Source organism: Chelonoidis abingdonii, chromosome 6 (assembly GCF_003597395.2).
Source record: "Chelonoidis abingdonii isolate Lonesome George chromosome 6, CheloAbing_2.0, whole genome shotgun sequence".
NCBI lineage: Eukaryota > Metazoa > Chordata > Testudines > Testudinidae > Chelonoidis > Chelonoidis abingdonii.
Window position 1 is genome coordinate 100,843,320 of NC_133774.1, and position 22,020 is coordinate 100,865,339.

The 22,020-nt window shown below is 42.3% G+C and overlaps 1 protein-coding gene across 1 annotated transcript in view; it reads right to left on the reverse strand.

Annotated features, from left to right (window-relative positions):
- Window positions 1-9,501: 9,501 nt before the first annotated feature.
- The window catches only part of TRPM6 (transient receptor potential cation channel subfamily M member 6), a 121,993-nt gene continuing 109,474 nt past the window's right edge, over window positions 9,502-22,020 (reverse strand). The window contains 4 exon segments of the mRNA XM_032805269.2: window positions 9,502-10,237; window positions 11,446-11,552; window positions 19,062-19,113; window positions 21,161-21,366. Coding sequence (XP_032661160.2) covers window positions 10,113-10,237; window positions 11,446-11,552; window positions 19,062-19,113; window positions 21,161-21,366 — 490 coding nt within the window. The 3' untranslated portion in view covers window positions 9,502-10,112.

A 22,020-nucleotide genomic window follows, 5' to 3' on the forward strand; every position in this document is an offset into this window, starting at 1 on the left:
CCTGAATACAAAGAACAAGTAGCATTTTAAAAAATGTTCACTGGTCAACCTTCAGTGGCGACTTTCTCATCAGTCATATTGCTCACATGCTTAAAGTTAGGCTGAATTGAAGCCAGGAAAGGGGTCAGTATCTGCTGACTTCCATGGCTGTTACCTCTTTGAGCTCAATGAGAGCAAAGGCAAGTCCTGTCATAAGAGGTGAAATCTTGATCCAAAATGTGTACAAAAATGCTTTCTCTCTCTCTCTGTTTTAACTGATGCAGCATAACTGTTAAATACCTTATTCTCTGCTCTCTGACAGGGGCCTGACAATAGTTCCATAGAACAACAAACATTGCCTCTTCATTCAGCTATTGCATGGTGAGTAAAAGTAAATGTTTCACACATGAAGTCAAAACCAAATCCGAAAAGGAATGGAGTGCTAAATGCTTTGAACTAGGCTTTTATTAAAGATGTTAAGTATGTTCCAAAGGACATGCCACAATTAACTATCTTACATAAAATCAGGGTTTTACATAATTCACTACAGCAAACAAAATATAATGCTCCCCACCACCTAACTTTAGCTGTTGACATGGCTAAACAGTACAGTGATTATGGTCATTCAGTGTAGGAAATGAATTAAACTCACCACAGGATTCTCATTTGTGCTGTATATTAATAGGCTTCTTACATAAATAGTCACTTGTACATCACTACTTATTTGCCTGCTAGCTGGGTTGTATCTAATTTAGAAAAGAGGCAAAAATGTTTAATTTGACATAATGTAGCTTATCCAACAGCAGTAGTTTATTTACATAATAGTTATTACCTGAAGTAATCTAATACATATTCACAATAGCCTATCTATGGGCCTCAGTTGCTCTAAAAATATTACAATGCTGCCTAAAGATAGTGGACAACATTTTAAAGTGCCTAAATGACTTTGTAGTTTCAGTGGGGCTTAGGCTCCTAAGTCACTAAGAGTATATCTACACTGCAAAAGAAAAACCCTCCACGTCAAGTCTCAGAGGCCATGTCAATTGACTCAGGCGTGGTCTGCACTAGAAAATTGAAAAATCATAACTATGTTGCTCAGGGGTGTGAAAAAGCCATGTCACTGAGTGGCATAGTTAAGCCAGCCTAAATCTCTGTGTAGACAGCAATAGTCTTTGGTTACCCTCGCTACTGCCTCGTCAGGAGCTGAATTAACTACGCCAAAGGGAGACTCCCTCCCACCAGTGTAGGGAGTGGCAATGCTGAAGTGTTTCAGTGGCACAGCTGTGATGCTGTAGCATTTTAAGTGTAGACAAGACTTTAGGCTAAAAATAGCAGTGTAGATGCTTTCCCTTGGGCTGGAGTTGGGCTCCCAAACCCAGCAAGGTGGAGGGTCTTGGAGCGTAGGCTGGGAATGTCTACACTGCTATTTTTAGCCCCACAAGCCCAAGTCAACTGATCAGGATGCTGAGATTCAGCTCTATAGGTTTTTCTTTGCAGTGTAGGCTTACCCTTAGATGTTTTGCAAATGTGAGCCACTGGTTGCAGTTCTCACTGCACTATGCCATTATTTTCAAAGTTCCTCTTAATTGTAGTTTTGGTTCATAAATTTCAACTGTGCATATGTCTGATGACATTGTGAAATATGAAGGTGTGGTCTTTGCTTAATATCTCCTTAGACTGCAGCTCTTCATGACAGAAACAGTCACTATATGAACATATACAACCTACATACACAATGGGGGGGGCGGTGTCAGTTCAGGAATGCTAATTACTGCACTTAACCTCCCCAGTTGGTTTCAGTAGCATCCTGAGGTTCAATCTGGTAGCTCTTGAAACACTCCAGCTGTCTAAGCCCACGTCACATATGCAAAACTTCCTCTGTGTAAAGGGGATAGTTCTCTGAGCAAAGCCTTGTTCTTATTTACTACTGCCCTGTGTATTTTCACTGTAGGTGCCTAACCTGTTCCAGGATACTTAGAGTTATATCAGGGTTGGAGTCAGTCCTCAGAGAAATTCTTCTATATTGGATTTTCTCAAATTGTCCCGAAATGTGAGTTCAGCTCTGGAATCAGTAAAAGCTGCTACAGTTAAAGAACCATTGGGGACCAAAAGCATGCAGTCAGCAGGCCTGCGAACTTGTGTTATGCATACATTCCCATATGACTTTGACAGAAGAGAGAGACACTTTCTCCCCTCCCCACCCCCACCTCTCACCGCTTAATACATAGAGCACTGAACTACCAACTAAGAGCCTATGGGTGCTAATCCCAAATTCTTCTACTGACTGCTCTTCACATTTTGGTGCATTTCACACTCCTTATTGACAACTGCTGTAATCACTACCTTTGGGGACATATAATTTCTCCATTGTATAGCTTGGATAACTATGAGGTTGGACAAAGAGAACTAGGTATAGAACCTAAATCTTTGTCCTATTGCTTCCAGGTGAAATATGGCAAACTACCTCCTCTGTAACTCAGGCTAACATGGTGTGGCTCTTTGGTCATCTGTAGCTAGACCTTATACAGAGGTTTGAGTCTACCATCACCATACTCCTTGGACTGGTCATTTAGTTCAGCTAATAGAAGCTCATACTTTCAGATGCAGCAGTCCCAGATTCATTCTTTACAGACATCCCAAACAGGGCTAGCCTTACACTCTGCAATCCAATGTATCACCAGTTACCCATATTCTAATCCAACTTGAGAATTTACTATTTATCAGTCTAGTCTGAGTTCACAAAAAGTTGCTCTGTGGCTTTGGTGGGAGGTAGGCATCCAGATGCCAAGAGGAAGGCAGCAGTGTGCATGCTCAGAGGCAGAAACCTAGGTGCTAAGGGAATTTTTAAACTGAAAATTTAGGTGCTGAGTCAGTTTAGGTGTCTACAGGTTCAGCGGGAGTTTTGTGGACGACAGTAGAGCCTAAAACTGGGACGTAGGTACCTAAGTACCTTTGTGCATACTAACCTAATCAACTATAGCATTGTCCAAGAGATCACAAGTAGAACAATGCTAAAGTATCTTGCTAATCCTACAGTTGGAGGTGGTGGCATAGTTACACTACAGCTGCGGATAGAAACCAAGGGTTTCCAGACAACCAGTTTCCTGCTCTCGCAGTTCCCTGCTCTCTCCACACTAATACTATATTTCAGTATGTCCCTTTCTTTCACTTGAATTTAATATCTTGTCTCCTGGTTCTTGGATACAATGTATTTACCATATTAAATTGCCAGTATTAGTGGGGAGGTCACGGTTGCTTTATCTGCTTGTTCCAATCCCGAAAGAATGTTATCATGACACAAACGTTCTGTGTCAGCATTATAAAGAAGCCAGTACTCTCTAATTTAACACTCCCTTAATCCCTTTGTTGGGCATAACCCAGATCACAAGGGCAACACAGTTGGCAAAAGCTCAGCAGGATTACAGTTTTAGTCCTGAAAGCTAAGAGTAGAATGGCTATGGAAGTCAAAGTTCTCTTTCTGATCCTTGCTCCACCCGCTCTCCCCTCCCCCCAGCCTACCAGCTGTGGTTGCATCAGACTGGCAGGGCACTGTCAAGATCATGCATTGACCCTATTCTGTGACAGACTGAGAAATGGAAGGTTTCAGCTTCCTAACTAAATCCCTGACACAAAAAGCATGTCAAAAGCTTTCTTTAATGGAACTGAGTAGCTGGGTTTTTTTGTTGAGTACGTTTTTCTTTTTTTCTTTTTTCTTAAAAAACTTTAGGGGGGTTGTTACATGGCTACATGATACAATCTGGAGGAAAATCATTTATCCTTAACATGTTTGGAGAGAGAGAACAAATAAACTAATACCAACTAGGCACACCAAGTTTTCCTTCCCCATAACAATATGTCTACACTGCAAGTAGACATTCGCAACTATCTCATGCCGCTGCCACGGGGCTCAGGCTAAGGATATGTCCATTTGCAGTGTAGACATTCCATGGACCCTCCCATCTCACTGAGTCCTAGAGAGTTCTTAGATTCTGGATGACCATGTCAAGGCACAAATTGAAATACCTCTTTGCATCTCCCTTCTAAGAACAACAAACAGAGTTAAAGCCAGATTCTCTCATGATGTAAATTAGCGTAACCAATTGACTTCAATGGCACTTCAGTGATTTATGTCAACTGAGAATCTGGCCCAACAGTGTTTGTTTATACCAAATTCTTTATGTTCCACTCATACTACAGCTCCAGAATTATGGTTTAGGAATCATGCAGTCACTTCAAATTAATTCATGTTTAGTTTATAACAGTTTCTTCATTTACAGAATGATTACCAAGTTTTTTACGTGTTAAAAATGTACGCAGATAAAGTATAAAATCAGAGGCTTATTTTATTAACTGAGTTATATTCACTAGCTCTGATTGTAACTAAAAAGATATAGTGGAATTCTAATGGAAAAAGTTTCCACTTGTTTAGATGGAGCAGTCACCACAGGTGTATAAAGAAGAATTACTATAATGGGGTGGGAGTGTGACGGGGATCAAGACTCACCACCGTGGCACCTCCCGCTGGTCACTCTGGGAATTAGCTCAGTCCACAGGGAGTGCCCTCTCCTGGTGGAGTCCCAACCATCTCTCGCCCTCTGTTGGCGTTTGGACCCGCGTTACTCCCTTCTGCTCGCGGCATCCACTTCAGGATACTGCCGCCCGGCAGTGCCCCCTAGTCCGTTCTCACCCCCTTCCAGGAGGGGGAAGGAGGGGACTAACAGCAGTCTTTCACTTTGCCCCAGCTACAGTGGCCAACCACACCCCAGGGGTCTGGTGCAGTCCACTATGGCCACTTCCAACAGCCAGGTGTAATACAAGGGGCAAGGGAGGGACCCAGGCCTACTCTGGGTCCCAGCCCTCCCTCTACTCTGGTTCCCAGCCCAGGGACACTCTGGCAGCAGCCTTGCTGCCCTCCTTTGCTTCCCTAGTCCATCTCCCTTCCCGACCGCTTCCCGTTCAGCCCGTTTGCACCCTGTGGGCCCTTCTATCAGAGCCTGCAGCCTGGCAGGTACTTGGCTGGAGTTCCCTTCTGCTCCCAGCACTGCACTGTTCCAGATGCTGGTCTCCTCTCTCAGGAGAGGGACTTTCCCCTTTGAAGGTCTGGGAGAGACTCACTGCTCCTCTCCTGGGCAGCCTTTATATAGGTCTGAGCCTTGCCCTGACTGGCTCTCTAATAGGCCCTCCCTGATTGACTGTCACTTTGCACAGCCTGTTTTAGCCCATTCTTACAAGGGCTTTGTGGGATCATTGTCAGCCTGGACTTGCCATATGATCTTCATTCTTTATCACTTGAGCTGAGTACACACTGCTAACAGTATTAGCTAGGCCTCTCTGAGAGAGGAACCAATGAGACCTCCAGGAGAGGTGGAGGTGTTTATAAGCAGAAACAGTGAGCCAGACTGGAGGAGAGGGGACTACAGTTGTGGAGCAGTGCAAAGACAAGAAGGGTCTGTTGTAAGGATTATGGTCTAGTGACATTGCCAGATTATTTTATTTAGCCTGCAGGCCCCCTCACCACATTGGAAAATAAGAAGAGAACTAGAAGTACTGCAGATGGTGCAAATTGCAGCTTGCCGTTGCAGAGACAAAGGGAGTTTGAAGGAGACTGTGGGACTTAGTTCCCAGACTTTATGGGTCTGGACATCATTCCAAAGACTGAAAAGGGATATATCCTCCCCATAGAAGTCCTAGGGGAATGTATGTAAGTGTGTTTGCATAAGAATACTTTGCTGTATTCCGGATGTGGCCTCATCAGAGAAGTATGGTCACCTCCATATGCAGCATCTGTGTGTGTGCAGTACAAAGTCACACTGGTCTTTCTTTTTCTTCTCTGTATATATGTGTCTATTTGTGGGTGTGATTGGATGAAGCCCTTCTGGGCTGACCCTTTTGTAGCAGTTGTTAGAACTTAAAGAATCACAGAGGAACACCCATATCTTTTAATATGCTTACAATTAAAAAAAAAAATCAGGACACTTCGTAATTCCAAAAGCCTTAAATGAAAATAAGCTGCATTCAGAACTGAGTTAATTGTGCTCTATCTACGTCACTTCTTGCTGCAAATCAGTGCAGTTTTCAACTAACAAGAATGGGTGCCCTACTTGATCCAACAGCCAACATTTCCCTCCCTGTATTTAGTATTAAAGTGATTTGTAACCCAACAACAACCAAAGTTGATCACTTTGAGCAACACCACTATCTGCTGAATATCTAGGCAGAGTAGATGTGCTCATGTAAATCCTGAAGTCTCTCCCCCTCCCAGCTAGCTGTCAGGGAAGAAACTCATTCAGACCCTGCTGAAATCTACATATACATTCTCTAAATGTACTGAATTCATGTCAAGTCATATTGGCGCCCAATGCTACTCTCAGTGAAATTAACGGGAGTTTTGTCCACTGACTGCAATGGCAGCAAGATCGAGCCCCAATAAATGAAAAACACTGGATTCCAGGCTGAAATTCTGAACCTACTGAAGTCAATGGCAAAATTCCTTTTGATTTCAATGGAGCTAGGATATTACACTAAGTAGCTTTGTTATGCACTGACCTGTAATCAGGTACAGTGTAACCACTAGGCAAACTAGGCAGCCACCTAGGGCGCCAAAATTTGGGAGTGCCAAAAAGCAGTGTCTGGCATCACGGGAGTCAGCTGAGCAGGGCAGGGCGGGGAGCAAGGCCTCCGTAATAAACCCACCCCCGCAGCAAGGGGCACTATGCAGGACGGTCAGTGGGAGGCTGCGGCTGAGGGACGGAGCTGTTGGGGGAGACAGGGTGCGGCCTTGAGCTCAGGTGAGCTTCACCCTCTAACGCGACGCACCTGGGGCCAGGTGCAGCCACCTCAGGGGAGAGGGAAAGTGAAATTAAACCCTACAGTGCAACAGAGGGGAAAGGGCTGGCACAGGTGCCACTTCCAAACACCGACAACCCCCCCAGTGGCACTGTGCCAATGTAGGGAGCCGGCCCTGATCCCCAGGGAGATCCTCACCTGCTCCCTGGGAGAGCCCAGCTCTACCCTCCTTGCCTCTGGGTCCCCTCCCCCCCCCGCAAGGCGAAGTACTCAGAGCCTGGGAACGTTTAGAGACCCTGCAATCTGGGGGCATTCTCAGCCACCTTCTTGCTCATAGGTTCCCCTGGGCCAGAAGAGACTGTTGTGCTCATCTCCTCCAACCCCTTTGCATTAATTCTAATGAACAATGCCATATTATGCAGTATTCATTTTTGACAGTTTTAATAAGTGATGATCCAGGGGGGAGGGGAGCGCAAGGTGGAAGTTTCACCTAGGGCGCAAAATAGGCCCTGCCTGTAATGGTCTGCTTCAGTGCATGATTCAGAAAGATATGCTGCCTGAAAGGAAACAAAATTACTGGTGCAATCATGTGACATTACAATAATATTCCACAGAGTAAACTAGAGTGTCTTTGTTCGCAGCTCTCAGACACTCAAAAGTCTCATAGTGACCTCTGCAATGAGTGGTTCAGCGGATACAAAATAAAGTGTAGAGAAAAATAGAAAGGTAAGATTCATTTTTTTGAAGTTTCCTATCACTTTAAATTCCAAAATTTGGCATTTCTAGTATCAGCTTTTTACAACAAAAAGAAGAAATCGACTAATGCAAGATTTGGAATTTGATTGGAGGTGTTAAAGATTTCAGATGGTGCAACACTGGGTTCACTACGGCCTCAATCCTGTCAAGCTATGCTTACTTGTACCTGCTGTGAGTAGTTCCATTGAAATCACACTACACAATTTAAGCACAAGCGTAAGTCTTTGATCTAACACTGGATCTCAGTAGGAAAGAGCAAAAAGAAAACGTATCTATACACCTATCAATCACATGTAGGGAGAAAACCCAAGTATCTATAATATTCAACTAAACACCCAAGTGTAATTTTATATTATTCATGTCATAGCTTTCCCACTCAGATTTGAACCTTAGCGTTCATAATCTGAGAAGCTAGCATGAACCCTCTAAGCTAATTACCAGCTTAGATCTGATAGGCTGCCACCAACCAGGAATCAGTGCCTGGTACACTTGAGCCCCCCAAAACTTCCCTGTGGGACCCCCAAAGACTCAGATGCCCTGAGTCTACAACAAAGGGAAATAAACATTCCCCCCCTCTCTCCCACCCAGAATTTCCTCTCTGGGTACCTGAGAGTTACTGATGCAACCTTTTTACATCACAATACCAAGAAGCATGTCTCCTCTTCACAAAGAGACAAACCCAAAGACAAGGAACAGAAAAGATTCTCTCTCTCTCCCCCGTAGCTTCTATCCCGCCCCGGGACACTAGGAGAGTTAAACACAGAGAGCAGTTTTCCCCTCCCTCCTGTCTTTCCTTTCTTCCCACCAATTTCCTGGTGGGTCAACTAGAAAAAAAAATCAACAGGTCTTAAAAGCAAGACTTTTATAAAAAAGAAAGAAAGAATAGATAACAGTTCTCTGTAATCTAGATGGTAGATACAGGTTTTCAACTTATAGAAAATGAATAAACATAGAAAAGGGATAAACAGCCTTACCCAAAAACAATACAAATTTAAATAGCTTATAGCCAAATACACATAAGACTCCACCAGCCAGATACACAGATGCAAATACAGAAAAACAATTTAAAGACATATAACTTTGCTACCTTGTACTTACAACTGGGAAACAGAAGATTAAAAGGACTGGAAATAGACCCTCTCATAGCTGAGAGAGCACCGAACAGACAAAGACCCAAGACCAAGAAACCCCCACAAATTCCCTCCCTTAAGCTTTGAAAAATCCGGTTTCCTGATTGGTCCTCGTGTCAGTTGTTTGGTTCCCTTTGTTAGCCCTTTACAGGTAAAAGAAACATTAACCCTTAGCTATCTGTTTATGACAATTCATTAGGTCTTTTCAATTTTCTACTGTATCTTAAAACTTAAACAATTGAGAGGGGTTTTTTTTTTAAATTGTAGACCTTTTCAAGGAAGGCAAAATCCTATTTAAAAATTGAAACATTTTTGTTGTAAAAAGTATAGTGTTTTTGCAGCGGATGAATTCACCTTCCCACCTATTCACATTTGGAAAGACATGCCGTTTCATTACACCTCCAGTTTTTGCTTTAATGGGATTTTGGGGTGTGAAAAGAATGCAGGAATGAGCCCTTATTGCACAGGGCAGTCCTCTCCCAAACTCACGGAATGAGGACTTTTGTTTACATAACTTTTAAACTCTTGAGCTCAGATACGCAGAGGTATTTCAGCACTTAAATTCCATGGGATTTAGGCACCTAGATATATTGGAGGATTTTTATCATTGTTCTCAGATGGCATCACTGCATCCAAACTGCACTACAGAATCACTAAAAAGCATTTTCCCAGGTTTCTCCACACTGAACACATGGGGGCCATCTATACGGCTATAGAACTATTTATACCTAAGCATACATACATTGTTTTACTGAAAGCAGGGATCAGGTAAGGTAACAGAGAAATAAGCACCATATAATTCCTACTTGGGGAAATACAGCTCTAAAAAAGCAGCCCCATTAATTTGTCCAGCATAAACACCACTGAGCTTCATACCATCTTTCCAGCTAAGGCACTGAAGTACAAATGAACTTTATTAGCAGGTAAGGCAGCCCCCCTGTTCCAGTCTCTTTACTAAGCAGTATTACAATGAAGTACAAAAAGATTCAGTGCACTGAGGTGTGTAACTAAAGAATGTCCTTTGGAAAACATGTGCCTCACTTGCCCATAGGATATTCAGCTATAGAGGATGGAGCAATATCACTCTTGTGCATTTATGGGTCTGTCTATACTGTAATCAAAGGATGTCGTTATAGCTTGAATAGACATACTCCCTCTAATCTAGCTAGCTTGGGTTCCAGAACAATAAACCCTCAGTAGCGTGAGCTTCCCCCATGAATAATTACCCAGGGTTCTAGGCAGGCTCACACAAGCCACACTGAAACTCCTGCTGCCACAACTTCACTGCTCCTGGGCCTGACCTACATTAAAGCTAGTTCAGGAATGCCACTCGACCTACAGCCCTACTCTGTGGTTACAGTATAGACATACCCTCGATTTTGTCCTTTCAGACTGATAGGTGGCAAAACTAAGTGAGGAGTGTGATCATGTGTTCAAAAGGCCAGAAGTCATCCTGCTTGATCACAAACGGGTGTAATTTTCCAGAGGCTTGTCATCTGTAGCAACAGCATTCTCTGCTCCTGCCTCTGTCTCCACTTTGACAGCTGGATTGAGCCTTGCAGGGGTGTAATCATTTCTTCTCATATCTGTGGGGGGGAACAAATTCAGTGACATGGACAGTAACTGTTTGGAGAATATACACAGACTAAGCATGAGCCAGACCCTGAGGGTGAGAGTAAGGGGCACGTGAACCCTATATTGTGTATTGGGGGAGAGGGAGATGCTGCACTGACCTGACTCTTCCTAAGAGACGTCAGACCAGAGTGGGAGGAGATGCACTAGGGGAGGACCCATGGAGAGGCAGAAGAGGGTGGGGAACTTACTCAGATGTATTCTCCACTGTCCTACACTACTAGTTAATCATATGCAAGTCCTGCTCCTTCTTCCCCCATCCCAATATCCATTGGCCACAAAGGCAAGCAATCTGAAAGATAATATTACAACTCCTGATTCAGAATGAGGCAGCTATTGAAATCAAAGTACTTTTCATTAGGAAAAAAAATGCATAGATGGCAATTCTCTCTCTTTCATCCGACATCATATTACAACACTTTTCACCCAGAACTGCAATTATTTTTGACACTCTGAGCCCCGTAAAACAGATCTTATCTGCATCACAGTGAAAAGTACATTGCTAACAAATATAACGTATGTGATAGGTGGCGCCAAATATATGGAAAGCAAAAGCTGTGATGTATGTAGCCAGGTTTGAAGGCAACATCCGCAAACAGAGAAAGACTCATAGAGATCTCTCTGGGGGCTGGTGCATTGCTGATTTTTACGGAGTTCCTCAGATCCTTATTTAAACACTAGAAATTATTGTTGTGGGAAATGTATTGATCCCACTGGACAGTGATCTATTATTTTACATGGAAAAGAAAATAATTGAATGTGTGTTTAATGGGAGGGGTTTACATCATGAACTCCAAACCTCTGACTGATGGCTTCTAATTTAAAAGTGACAGCCAGGCAAAAGAAAAAGGGAAATGGAGTGCCAGTCAGTGCAGCGCAGCTTCACCTGTGCATGGAAAGGGAGCTCCAGATCATCAGCTTTACTTGGGAAAAGGATAATGTGTCAGTGTTACTTAATCACAACCGACCAGAGCTCTGAGTAAATACCCGTCCTTAGTCATTTCAGGACCCTTGTTATTTTGCAGTTAGAACGTTAGACATGGACTGGAAATAAGTCACAACAGTATGCCCATTGCCTAAGATGCCTCCCATACCAGCGTCTACAGAACACTGTTCTTAAGATGGATTTGCTGAGCAGCATATAAAATCTTGCAGTTCATACCAGGAAGTTTCAGCTTCCTGCAGCAGGAGTTACAACGGTGCTTTGCAATGAAGTTTTTAATTGCATGTTCCCCTAGGTTTGCTGGTCCAAATACCATCCTTCCAGACCTGGAAGAAATAACAGAATATCAGTGAACTGAAAGTTAAAGAAAGGATGCTCTTTATGCATTATCCCCTGGAAATCTACTCTTTAGAATGTAGTGGAGCTGTTTCAGGGATAAGTTATTCAGTGAGACCAATTTTTCTATGTAACAAACCAAAGTACAATCAAAAGTACAATTAAATAAATGGGGTCAAACCTTGTCTCCAGTGCACAACGGGGGAGATTAATGAAGTTATCCTCCTTCAACTCAACCTATGGAGGAGTACCAGGGTACTCCCTGGCTATTTCTGTAACCTCAGAGGTCCAGCAATACCATTGGCCACTGTGCTCTGTCTCCACTGGGGGAATCCCTGGTGGATCTACTCAGTCCCCACTAAAACCCTTTTGACAGAATTGTGCTCTATGGTGCTCAGGGGGCATGGGCTCCTGGTGTGGACCTTCCCCCATGTACCTGACAACAGGACCAGCATGGTTGTGCTGCACCAAGTATTCTCCAGGCCTACAGATGAACAGGATTGTCAGAGACATAAGGGTATAAACCGGAGCTACCAAAGAGGTGAAATTCAATGTAACTTTGACCTGATTTAGGAACAGATCATTTAAACAAATACAGTTCCAGCATTTGCAAACAGAAAGAGTTTTCCTAAAACAAGCAGAGCTCTATTTACACTAACACCTGCCAGAAGTATAGGACTGTTAAGAATACAGTACATTGCTAGTAAAAAAGGCTCTTCAATTATCTGCTTCCAACTGTACTCATTTCTGTATTCCTACACTTTCTGGGCAATTCAGCAATGTAACTAAATTCATTTGTGGAAGCATACAGCATATGCTGGATGAAGCTGACAAAATAACAAATAGAAGTAAGATAAACCAGACATATTAGAAGAACTGCATAATTATAACAGATTCTTAATGTAGTCTGAAAGATCAGTGTTCATTAATTTTAATATTTCTCCACCATTATTCTCGAGGATTTAATTGACATTCTAGACATCACGGAACAGAGCACACAAGGAACACTTCCAAAGAAACTTTATGAAAGCTAATATTTTATTTTAATGACATGCAGAGTGGAAACAACACATTTTAAAATCTGAAAATCAATTACAGCTCAGAAAAGCAGGCCTGAAAAAAAGAATCTGACTCTCTCAAATCTCTACTCTCCATGCAAAACACACATCAGTCACCTCCAAGGAGAGCAGCTTTCAAAAAGGGCATGGATAAAAATTGACTTTTCCTATATATATATAGGCTACAATGAAGATATGCCAAACCTAGAATGGAAGGCCTGATAACTTAATGTCTGGCTGACAAGCAGTGACTGTTCTCTAACTCATTCAAGCAAATGACACAAGTAGGACTCTTTCTAGTGTCCTCAATGGCTCCTTAGTGCCACAGAAATAGAGTAGAAGCTGCATAGATTAAAGTGCCATCAAAGCACTTTGAATAACATGGTACGTGGTAGTCATTTCTGGCTTTTGGTCCAATCTGGTAAAGTGCTAACAAGTTTCTGTCATAGGCACTCTTGTAAGTAAAGCAGCATGCCTGTGCTAATGCAGTGTGAATCTATCTAGCCCTGTTCCCCCCTCCACCCTCCTCCCTAGTGCCTAGTTGGTAGTGAAAACTGTTACATCCTGTTAGGAGCACCAGGAGGCACTATTCAGCAGAGAATGCCTCCCAGATCTCTGGTATACAGGAAAACACATGAGATTGCAGGGACTGAAACTGTGTCTGGACACTGGCCCTGTATTTTCCTGACAATAAAGTTTCAGCTATTTATATTTGGGGCTGGAATCCAAACTGCATCAATTTTCACACTGCACACCCAGGAGCGACGCCAGAGTTTCTGACGCCCTAGGCAGAATTCGGGAGGCGACATTTTGTGCGCTCCCCACGGAGTGCACGAGAGCTTCCGGTTCCACTCCCATCGCGCCGCCAAAGAAGGACCCTCTGCCTAAATGCTGCAGGCGACAGCAGCAGTCATTGAGCTGCTTAATTGCCTGCCACTGTTTTCCGCGGCATGTCGGCAGAAGGTCCTTCCTCGGTGGCATAACAGAAGCAAAACCAGAAGCTCCCGTGTGCCCTGTGGGGAACACACAAAATGCCACCTCCCGAATCCAGGTGCCCTAGGCAACCGCCTAGGGTCACCTAATGGAAGCGCTAGCCCTGTGCACACCTCATGTATCGCACACATGAGTCACATCCTTGGCTGACTTTGATCAGTTTAGCTCTGTTGAAGTCAATGAAGCTATGCTGATTTACAGCAGCTAAAGATCTGGCCCTGGGTTTAGTATTGGCCACCCTTTCTATATACTTCTGTAATTTTAATCACTGAACTAGTGTATAGAAAACTACAGAACTGTTGTGAGAAATAGCATCAGACCATAATAGGGGGCTGGGATTGGGCATTAAAAACTCCATTTTAAAGGCAATGGTAGAATGCATGAAAGAAAAGACCCATTATGAGATAATGGTACAAATCTCCCACACAAATTACTTTAAAAATGAACCCCAGAATCAATGGAACTAAAGAAACAACACATTAATAATAATTAAAATGATTATTAGTAGTAATAAAATATGCATCAGCCCTATCAGTCAGATGTCATCCACTCTCTTCTGATATCTAAGAAAATGTGAGCTCAAAGATATGCCTTTGAGTCTTGCTAGCAACTTTTCAAGCAGTGTGCAATTTTTGGAGAAATAAGTCATCGATAAATGAAAACATAAAACAGACCCCGATACTGCTGGAATTTTTCCCTGGTGAGTGAGTGAAGGAGAAAGTGAAGAGTGCATTTTAAATATATATATATATATTTTTAGGAAGTATCTCTCTGGAATGATCACTTTACACAAGTATATTGCTAGCTGCTTCATTGTTATATTCTCTCAGATCACCAAGTCAAAACAATACTGTTTTGCTCTTGCAGTTCTTAAGATTTTCCCTAACACATGAAATGCAAGCTGGGTTTTTTGCTTCATTAATCAGTGTCTGCTATAACTCATCTTTAGGTAGCAAATTGAATACCTGACTATTTTTGGAGATAACAGAGCAAACAAAAAGGATTTTGTTCAACCTTGAAATGCAAACTATATAACTCGCTTTTATTAATCTGGGTGTAATGCTTTAAGTGTCCATAAATGATGGAAGGTACTTAACCTTTATTAACTGGAGTTCAAGATGTGTGGTTCCCATCTGTATTCCACTGGGGTACACATGCATTCCATGTGCCTGAGACTGTAATACCCACTGGTCCATGCCCTTGCTGATGCTCTGTGCTGATTGCATAAGAGGAAAAGTGGATCAACGCCTCTTCAGTTCCTCCTCTTACCACAAATCAGAGATGATCCTTAGCAGAGAAGAAGGAGGGCACATAGTGGAATACAGATAGGGACCACACATCGCGAAGAACTCTGGTTACAAGGGGTACGTAACTTTCCTTTCTTCTTTGAGTGCTCGTCCCTATCCGTATTCCACTGTGGGTGAATGACAAGCAGTACTCAGTGAGAAGGAGAGTGCGATGATGGAGGAGGTCTGGTTGTTTGTAGAACCACTGCTTTCATTCCACTATGGCAACAAACAGTTGAGGTGACTTTCTGATCTGTTTCCTTCTCGATAGGTAAAATGCCAATGATCACATCAAGGGAATGAAGTCTTTTCCTTTGCTGGCAGCACGGGGTTTTGGGAAGAGCAGAAGTAAGTGGATTGTCTCATTTATGTGAAATTCCAAACTACTGTAGGGGTGAATTTTGGATGTAGTCATAGCAAGACTTTGTCTTTATCCAATAGCGTGTAATGAAGATCTGCCATTAGGAACCACAGTTCTCCTACCTGCCTGGCCAAGGTGATGACAATGAGGAAAGCAACCTTCATAGACAGATGAAGCATTGAACAGGTAGCCAGGGGGTTGAAAGGTGGCTTGATAAGTGTTGAAAGTACTAAATTAAGGTCCCCGTTGAGGGGTTAGTTTTCTTGTTGGTGGGAAAGCTCTAATTAAACACTTTTAGAACCTGGAGGTGATTGGATAGATACAGAGTCATCTTTTGGAGGGTGACCTGAGCTGATTGCCTATGGGAAAACCTACATCGAGCCAAGGGAAAGACTCATCTTCTTGAGTGTAAGGAAGTAATAAAATAGATAGATCTGATATCTTTGATCAGGAGACATACTGTGGTGTTGGGCCCAGATTGAAAAATGCTTCCACTTGGCTGGAGAACATTTTCTGGTGGAGTCTTTTCTGCTTTAGTGAGAATGGCTTGTACAGTTTCTGAACAGGAATGTTCTAGATCCAACACCCATTCAAATACCAACCCGTGAGGTGAAGAGCTTCTGAGTTGGGATTTCTGATAAAGAGTCAAGAGGACCTGGAGGGGATGAATGTTGATAGATGGCTGGGCTGGCATATGCAGGAGACCCGGGAAGCAGAACAGTTCAGGCCATTTGGACACAATGAAAATGGCTCATGCTCTGTACTGTCAAATCTTCCACAAATCTTGAGGAAGTATAGGAGGAAAGGCATAGTTCAAATGATCTACCCAAAGAAGTAGGACAGCATCACCTCTGAAGAACTGACCCTGAGCACCCTTCGAACGATATGTGCTGTATTTCCCGTTTGTCTGGGAACAGGTCCCAGGTAGGCTCCCCCTGAGCAAAGATGCTGTTAACCACTGAGCTGTGAGACACCCATTCATGATCAGTGGCAAAGTAACTGCTGACGCTGTCCGCCAGTGAATTTTGGGCTCCAGGGTGGTATGCTGCTGATAGGGTGATTGTGATTCTTCCAGTTCCATACATTGACCACTTCTATACACAAGGGAATGGAACTTACTCCTCCCTGTTTGTTTATGTAGAATATGGTTGTCATATTGTCTGACATTATGAGAGAGTGCAAGATTGGACTAATGTCAAGAATGCCCTGCATGCTTCTCTGACTGCTCTGCATTCCACGAGATTTATGTGCATTCTGGTTCCCAGGCCATCCAAGTGCCCTGTGCTATGTGACTGTCCATGTGCGTCCTCCAACCTAACAAGCAGGCAATTGTGATTATTGTCCTGTTGGGTGTGGGGGATAGGAAAGGAATGTCCATGTATACTTGTGCAGAATCTTTTCACCAAATTAGAGAGGCCCTTTTCTTATTGGGGATTATCACTACAGTGTTCATGCCGTGTTTGCTCAGTATATATACTGTTTGAAACCAACCGTACAGGCATAGAGGTGGATGAACAGTGGTACATGAGTAGATGATGGCACATGACCTAGGAGAGTAAGGCAAATCCAGACCAATGTCAGAGGATTGTGCATAATCTCATTTATTGGGATGCCCATGAGTTGGAATCTGTCCAACTCAACAATGGAGCTGAGCCTTTGTTTTGAATCTAAGGTCACTCCTATGAAATCTATAGTCTGAGCCAGAGCCAGGATAGACTTTTTCATGTTCACAGCGATTCTCAGGGATTCTAGGAGATGGAGCAGTGATGAGGCTGATGTTATGACTTCTGAATAAGTCCTGTCTGTAAGAAGCCAATCATCTAGACACTGGAAGATGGTACAACCACCCGGTCTAAATTGTGTGGCTACTACAGAAAATAATTTTGTAAAGACACTGGGTGTAGTTGCTAGACTGAACGGGAGTTGTGTTGTGAGTCCTGGGCTTCCTCTAAGGGCATTTACAGCTCTTCTGCCACTCTCTGAACCAGCTCTTGGAATTGTCTGTGGTCATCAGGGAGACACTGGAGCAGCCACTTCATCCTCCTCTTCCTTCCATAGGCTCAGGAGTTTCCCTTTGACCTCTGGGAGGCGAGGGATGGCAAGACTCCCTATTGACTCATATGGACTGTGGGTACTGTGAATATGGGTCCTGTGGCCCCAAGTAAGGCCAGTATGAGGGGCAAAAGTAGATTGTCTTATATTTGTTGCGAAACACCTAGCGCACATTTGCAATAATACATATGTAGTATCTATAATCAACATGTGATAGTAATTAATTATTAATATTGTGCAAATGTTTATTAATTACTAATGGTATTCATAATACAGATAATATTAGTAATAGTGGTTTTGGAGACAGGAGATCAAGTTTTTACTCCCAGTTCTGGAATTGACTTGTTCTGTGCCCTGGGCAAGTCATTTAATATTTCTGAACTTGTTTCTCCTTTTGTGAAATTGGGTTAATGATGTGTACTTAGTACTTAGAGTGCTGTGACATCTAACTGGAGTCAAGAGTTAATCCGACACTCTGATCCATACAGCAAGAGTTGTCTGTCTGTGGAACCCCACTGACCTGGGGCCTCTGGGCAGGATTAAGGGCTTGTCCACACAAACATTTAGCTCACACGAAGCTGGGGTGTGAATATACCCCTGACTTGGTCTGCCATGCACTAACTGATTCTGTGGGACCTAACAGTATAATAGTATGCCCTGATCTTCTCTGCTTTGAAACACTGAGTATATTAAAGTGCACTAACAAACTTGTGGTGCACAGTATCAGGGTCCACATGAACAGTTAATATGCAGTATATTCACACCCTAGCTTGCTGTGAACTCACCCTTCATGTAGACAAGCCCGAAGTGTCATAATTTAATGTCAGAAGGGGCCATTAGATCATCTAGTATGACCTCCTGTACATCCCAGGCCAGAAACAAAACCATTTTGTCTCCCCACGCAGAGGAGTGAAGTTCGGGAACAGCCTTCCAAGGGGAGTAGTGGGGGCAAAAGACATATCTGGCTTTAAGACTAAGCTTGATAAGTTTATGGAGGGGATGGTATGATGAGATAGCCTAATTTTGGCAATTAATTCATCTTTGATTATTAGCAGGTAAATATGCCCAATGGTCTGCGATGGAATGTTAGATGGGGTGGGATCTGAGTTATTACAGAGAATTCTTTCCTGGGTGATGGCTGGTGAGTCTTGCCCAAATGCTCAGGGTTTAACTGATCACCATATTTGGGGCTGGGAAAGAATTTTCCTCCAGGGCAGATTGGCAGAGGCCTTAGAGGTTTTTCACCTTCCTCTGCAGCATGGGGCACGGGTCACTTGCTGGAGGATTCTCTGCACCTTGAGGTCTTTAAACCATGATTTGAGGACTTCAGTAACTCAGACATAGGTTAGGGATTTGTTACAGGAGTGGGTGGGTGAGATTCTGTGGCCTGAGGTGTGCAGGAGGTCAGACTAGATGGTCCCTTCTGATCTTAAAGTCTGTGAATCTATGGATCTGAGCCATTGTATATGAAGTGTTGTGTATATAAAAAGCACTATTAACAATCCTGTTGTGAAATCAGGAATTTTGTGTGCCCAGTCCCCTCCCCATTCTCCTAGATCACATATAATTATTCAGTTGGAACTGCACCATCTGGAAAAAAAACAGAACTACTACATTCAAATCAATATTTAATTCCTGACTTTAAAAAACAAACAAAAAAAAACTCATTAGCTATCAATTGTCTGAAATGAATTACATGAAACACACCATATTCTGAAATGACAGCTAATAAAATGACAATAAACTTACTGCTTCCCTTCAGGTTTAATAACAGATGGATCTGTCAGGTCTTCCCCAACACCTACAGTAAATTAGAAGAGTGTTACATGCAAAGATTGTTTTTTTAAATATCATGTTATAAAATCATAACCAATGTAAATATCAATTTCCTCTGTAGACTCTAAATTTACACTTAAAGTAAAAATAAAGTGCTGTAGCTATTTGTTAAAAATAGACAAACAAATGCTAATTGTTCTCACCCCATTCCTGACATTACATGCTCGTGGATTTAAGAATGGATAGGCTAGAAACTTACCCAAATGGCTCTATACTATTAAACCATGGAAAGAGTTGCCAAAACTGCTGTAACTACAGTAAAATGAGGCCTGTACTCATGTTGAATAGCACCTTATTTCATTATTAAAATCCTGTTGATTTCATTAGGACCACTCATGGGGAAAGGTGCTATTCAAGGTGAGCAAGGGTATCAGAATATGTCCCTTTATTTAGATGTTGTGATGTGAGGATGCTGGGGTCTATTCTCCCCTTTGGTGGTGGTTATAGTAGAGTTAGATAGGTAACTCCAATCAGTGCTAATAGGCGTTTTGTGGTAAATGAATGGAAGAACAGTTTCCTTTGTGATAAACTCCTCTCCTCAAACCAATGCCCCATTAGGGCTTATGGGATTCTACTTTAAAAAGTCTTTGCCTTATATCTGAGTAAATGATTGGGCTGCTGATGTACAAGAAAACTTCCATGAACATTAGCATCCAATTATTTTAATTCCCAGGGTCTATTAGTGATGAACTCATGTGCTGCAGTGGATACAGGTAGATAGGTGAAGAATAGCTAAAACTATTGTGCTCACCATATGTTAAAACACCTGAAAATTTGTAACACATTCCAATGACAAAGGGCCTTTGTTAATACAGAATATATTTAAATAAAAGTATAATATATAGAGATATTATGTGTGTGAGAGACAGATTTTTTACACACACGCACCCTTTAGTAGACAGACTAGTCTGCCTGGAATTCCAGTTGGAACAGATTTTGTGCTCTGATTCGAGAGCTCCAGTTTAAGGACAGCCAATGTAGTATGGACAACCAAACGCTGACCCATACTTAAGTCAGACCTTTTCTGAGGTTTAAAAGAATTTTGTAAATAATTTTATTCCATTTTTTTCACACTTCTCTTTCCTGGTTTGGGATGAAAATGAGGGCCTCAGTTCTGCAAAGATTGATGCACATATTTCCCTGTTCCAGGCTCAAGCCAGTGGTACTCCTGCCAATTTCAGGAGCACTATACTAAACCAAATTTTAAAAATAAGAGAGGAAGTGTGGCTCAGTTCCAATATGTTGTAACAAAGATACACAAAGTCTTTTTATTTTTCTTAATGTGAAGATAAAATCAAATGAAGGCAAGCATGGATTTAAAGGCTGATTTTGCTTGACCAGGAAGTCTTACTGTAATTCACAGCTTCTGAATGCTGTAAAATATAAATAGGATAAACCTATGTCTAGCAGTGCAAATTGCCCTTGACAGGATTGAGAGCCAATGATGTTTAAACTGCTTGATGGATGGTGTTCATTTTCTGTACTCAGTCAAATGTTTATTTTTTTAAATATACCATGTTCCCTTTACACAAGTATTGTAAAGTGATCATACCACACTGTGTGCTCTTTTGAGGAGCCACCAGGCTCTGTGAATAGTTCTCAGAACTGCAACTTAAACTGTTTACAGTTTTATTAATGAAAAATATAAACAACAATTGATGCCAGTTTTCAGCCTTCCGATGAGAAAAATGTGTTTTTGTTGCAAATATTTAACAATCTTCATCAACATTAACATGTGAAGTGGTTTTTATACAGCTAATTGAAATGTTACTACACATTGTTTTAGTACACGGTGCTTGTACGTGTAAACTAGATATATGGGGCCATATAGTGTTCTCATTTACACCTATATAAATTTGGAGTAATTCCATGGATGTCTTTGGAATTGCTCAGGATTTTCATGGGTGTAAATGGGAGCAGAATTTGGCTCTTTTTCTCTAAGTTGAATTCTACGTTGTTTTCTTTTTGGCACCTCTAAGTTATATAATAAACTGTTGCATTTTGGCAGTCACCTTGCAAATCCAGGACAAGGAGCTCCCCTTGAGTATACTCGTAGGTCCAGTGAGAGAAGGCCAACATCATCTCTTCCAGCAAATTGCTGGGGGAAATCTCATCCCCGTTGTTGTTGTTGTACTTGCAGAACTCACCCGTCATGTACTTCTCTATGGTGAGCCACTGATTGGCTGAATGGCAGCACATTAAAAAAACCTCCAGAAACCTGTGGGTAAAAATGCTATCAGTCAGGAGCTGGCAGGATGATGAGTGTCCTCACAGTCAGGTCACAATTATTACCGAACAAAGCAAATATACTGAAAAGTGGGACACTACTCCACCACTTAAAAACTTCAAACCTCTTAGAAAACTCTCAGCAGCAGAAGATAACAAATGGTAGATAGCAGGGAGTCATTCCTGAGAGATGTAACCTACTGGAGAAGACACTTCAGAGAATGATCTCAAAACAAAGCCCTTCTGTGGACAGGAGTGTCAGTGAACAAGAAGCGTATGCTGAGTAAACGAGGAAATGCCATCATTACACTAGTTAATCTCTACAGCACCATCTAGGCTACAAGCTAAGGGTGTTATTCCCCTGTTCACATACACATACTTGCACTAGCTCTCATTGATCTAGCACAAGTATAAATAGTAGTGTATCTGCATTAGCAGGGGTAGCAGCAGTGAGGGCACAGGCCAAATTTCAGGCAGGTTTGTACTTGGCACAGTTAAGCCATGCCTCCATTGCCACTGCTCATGCTATCAAAGTAACACTCCTATTTACACTTGCTCTTGTTCGAAGAGAGCTAACACAAGTATATGTTCTCAAGCAAGGGAATCACTCCCCTACCTCGTAGTGCAAGCATAGCATAAATAGATG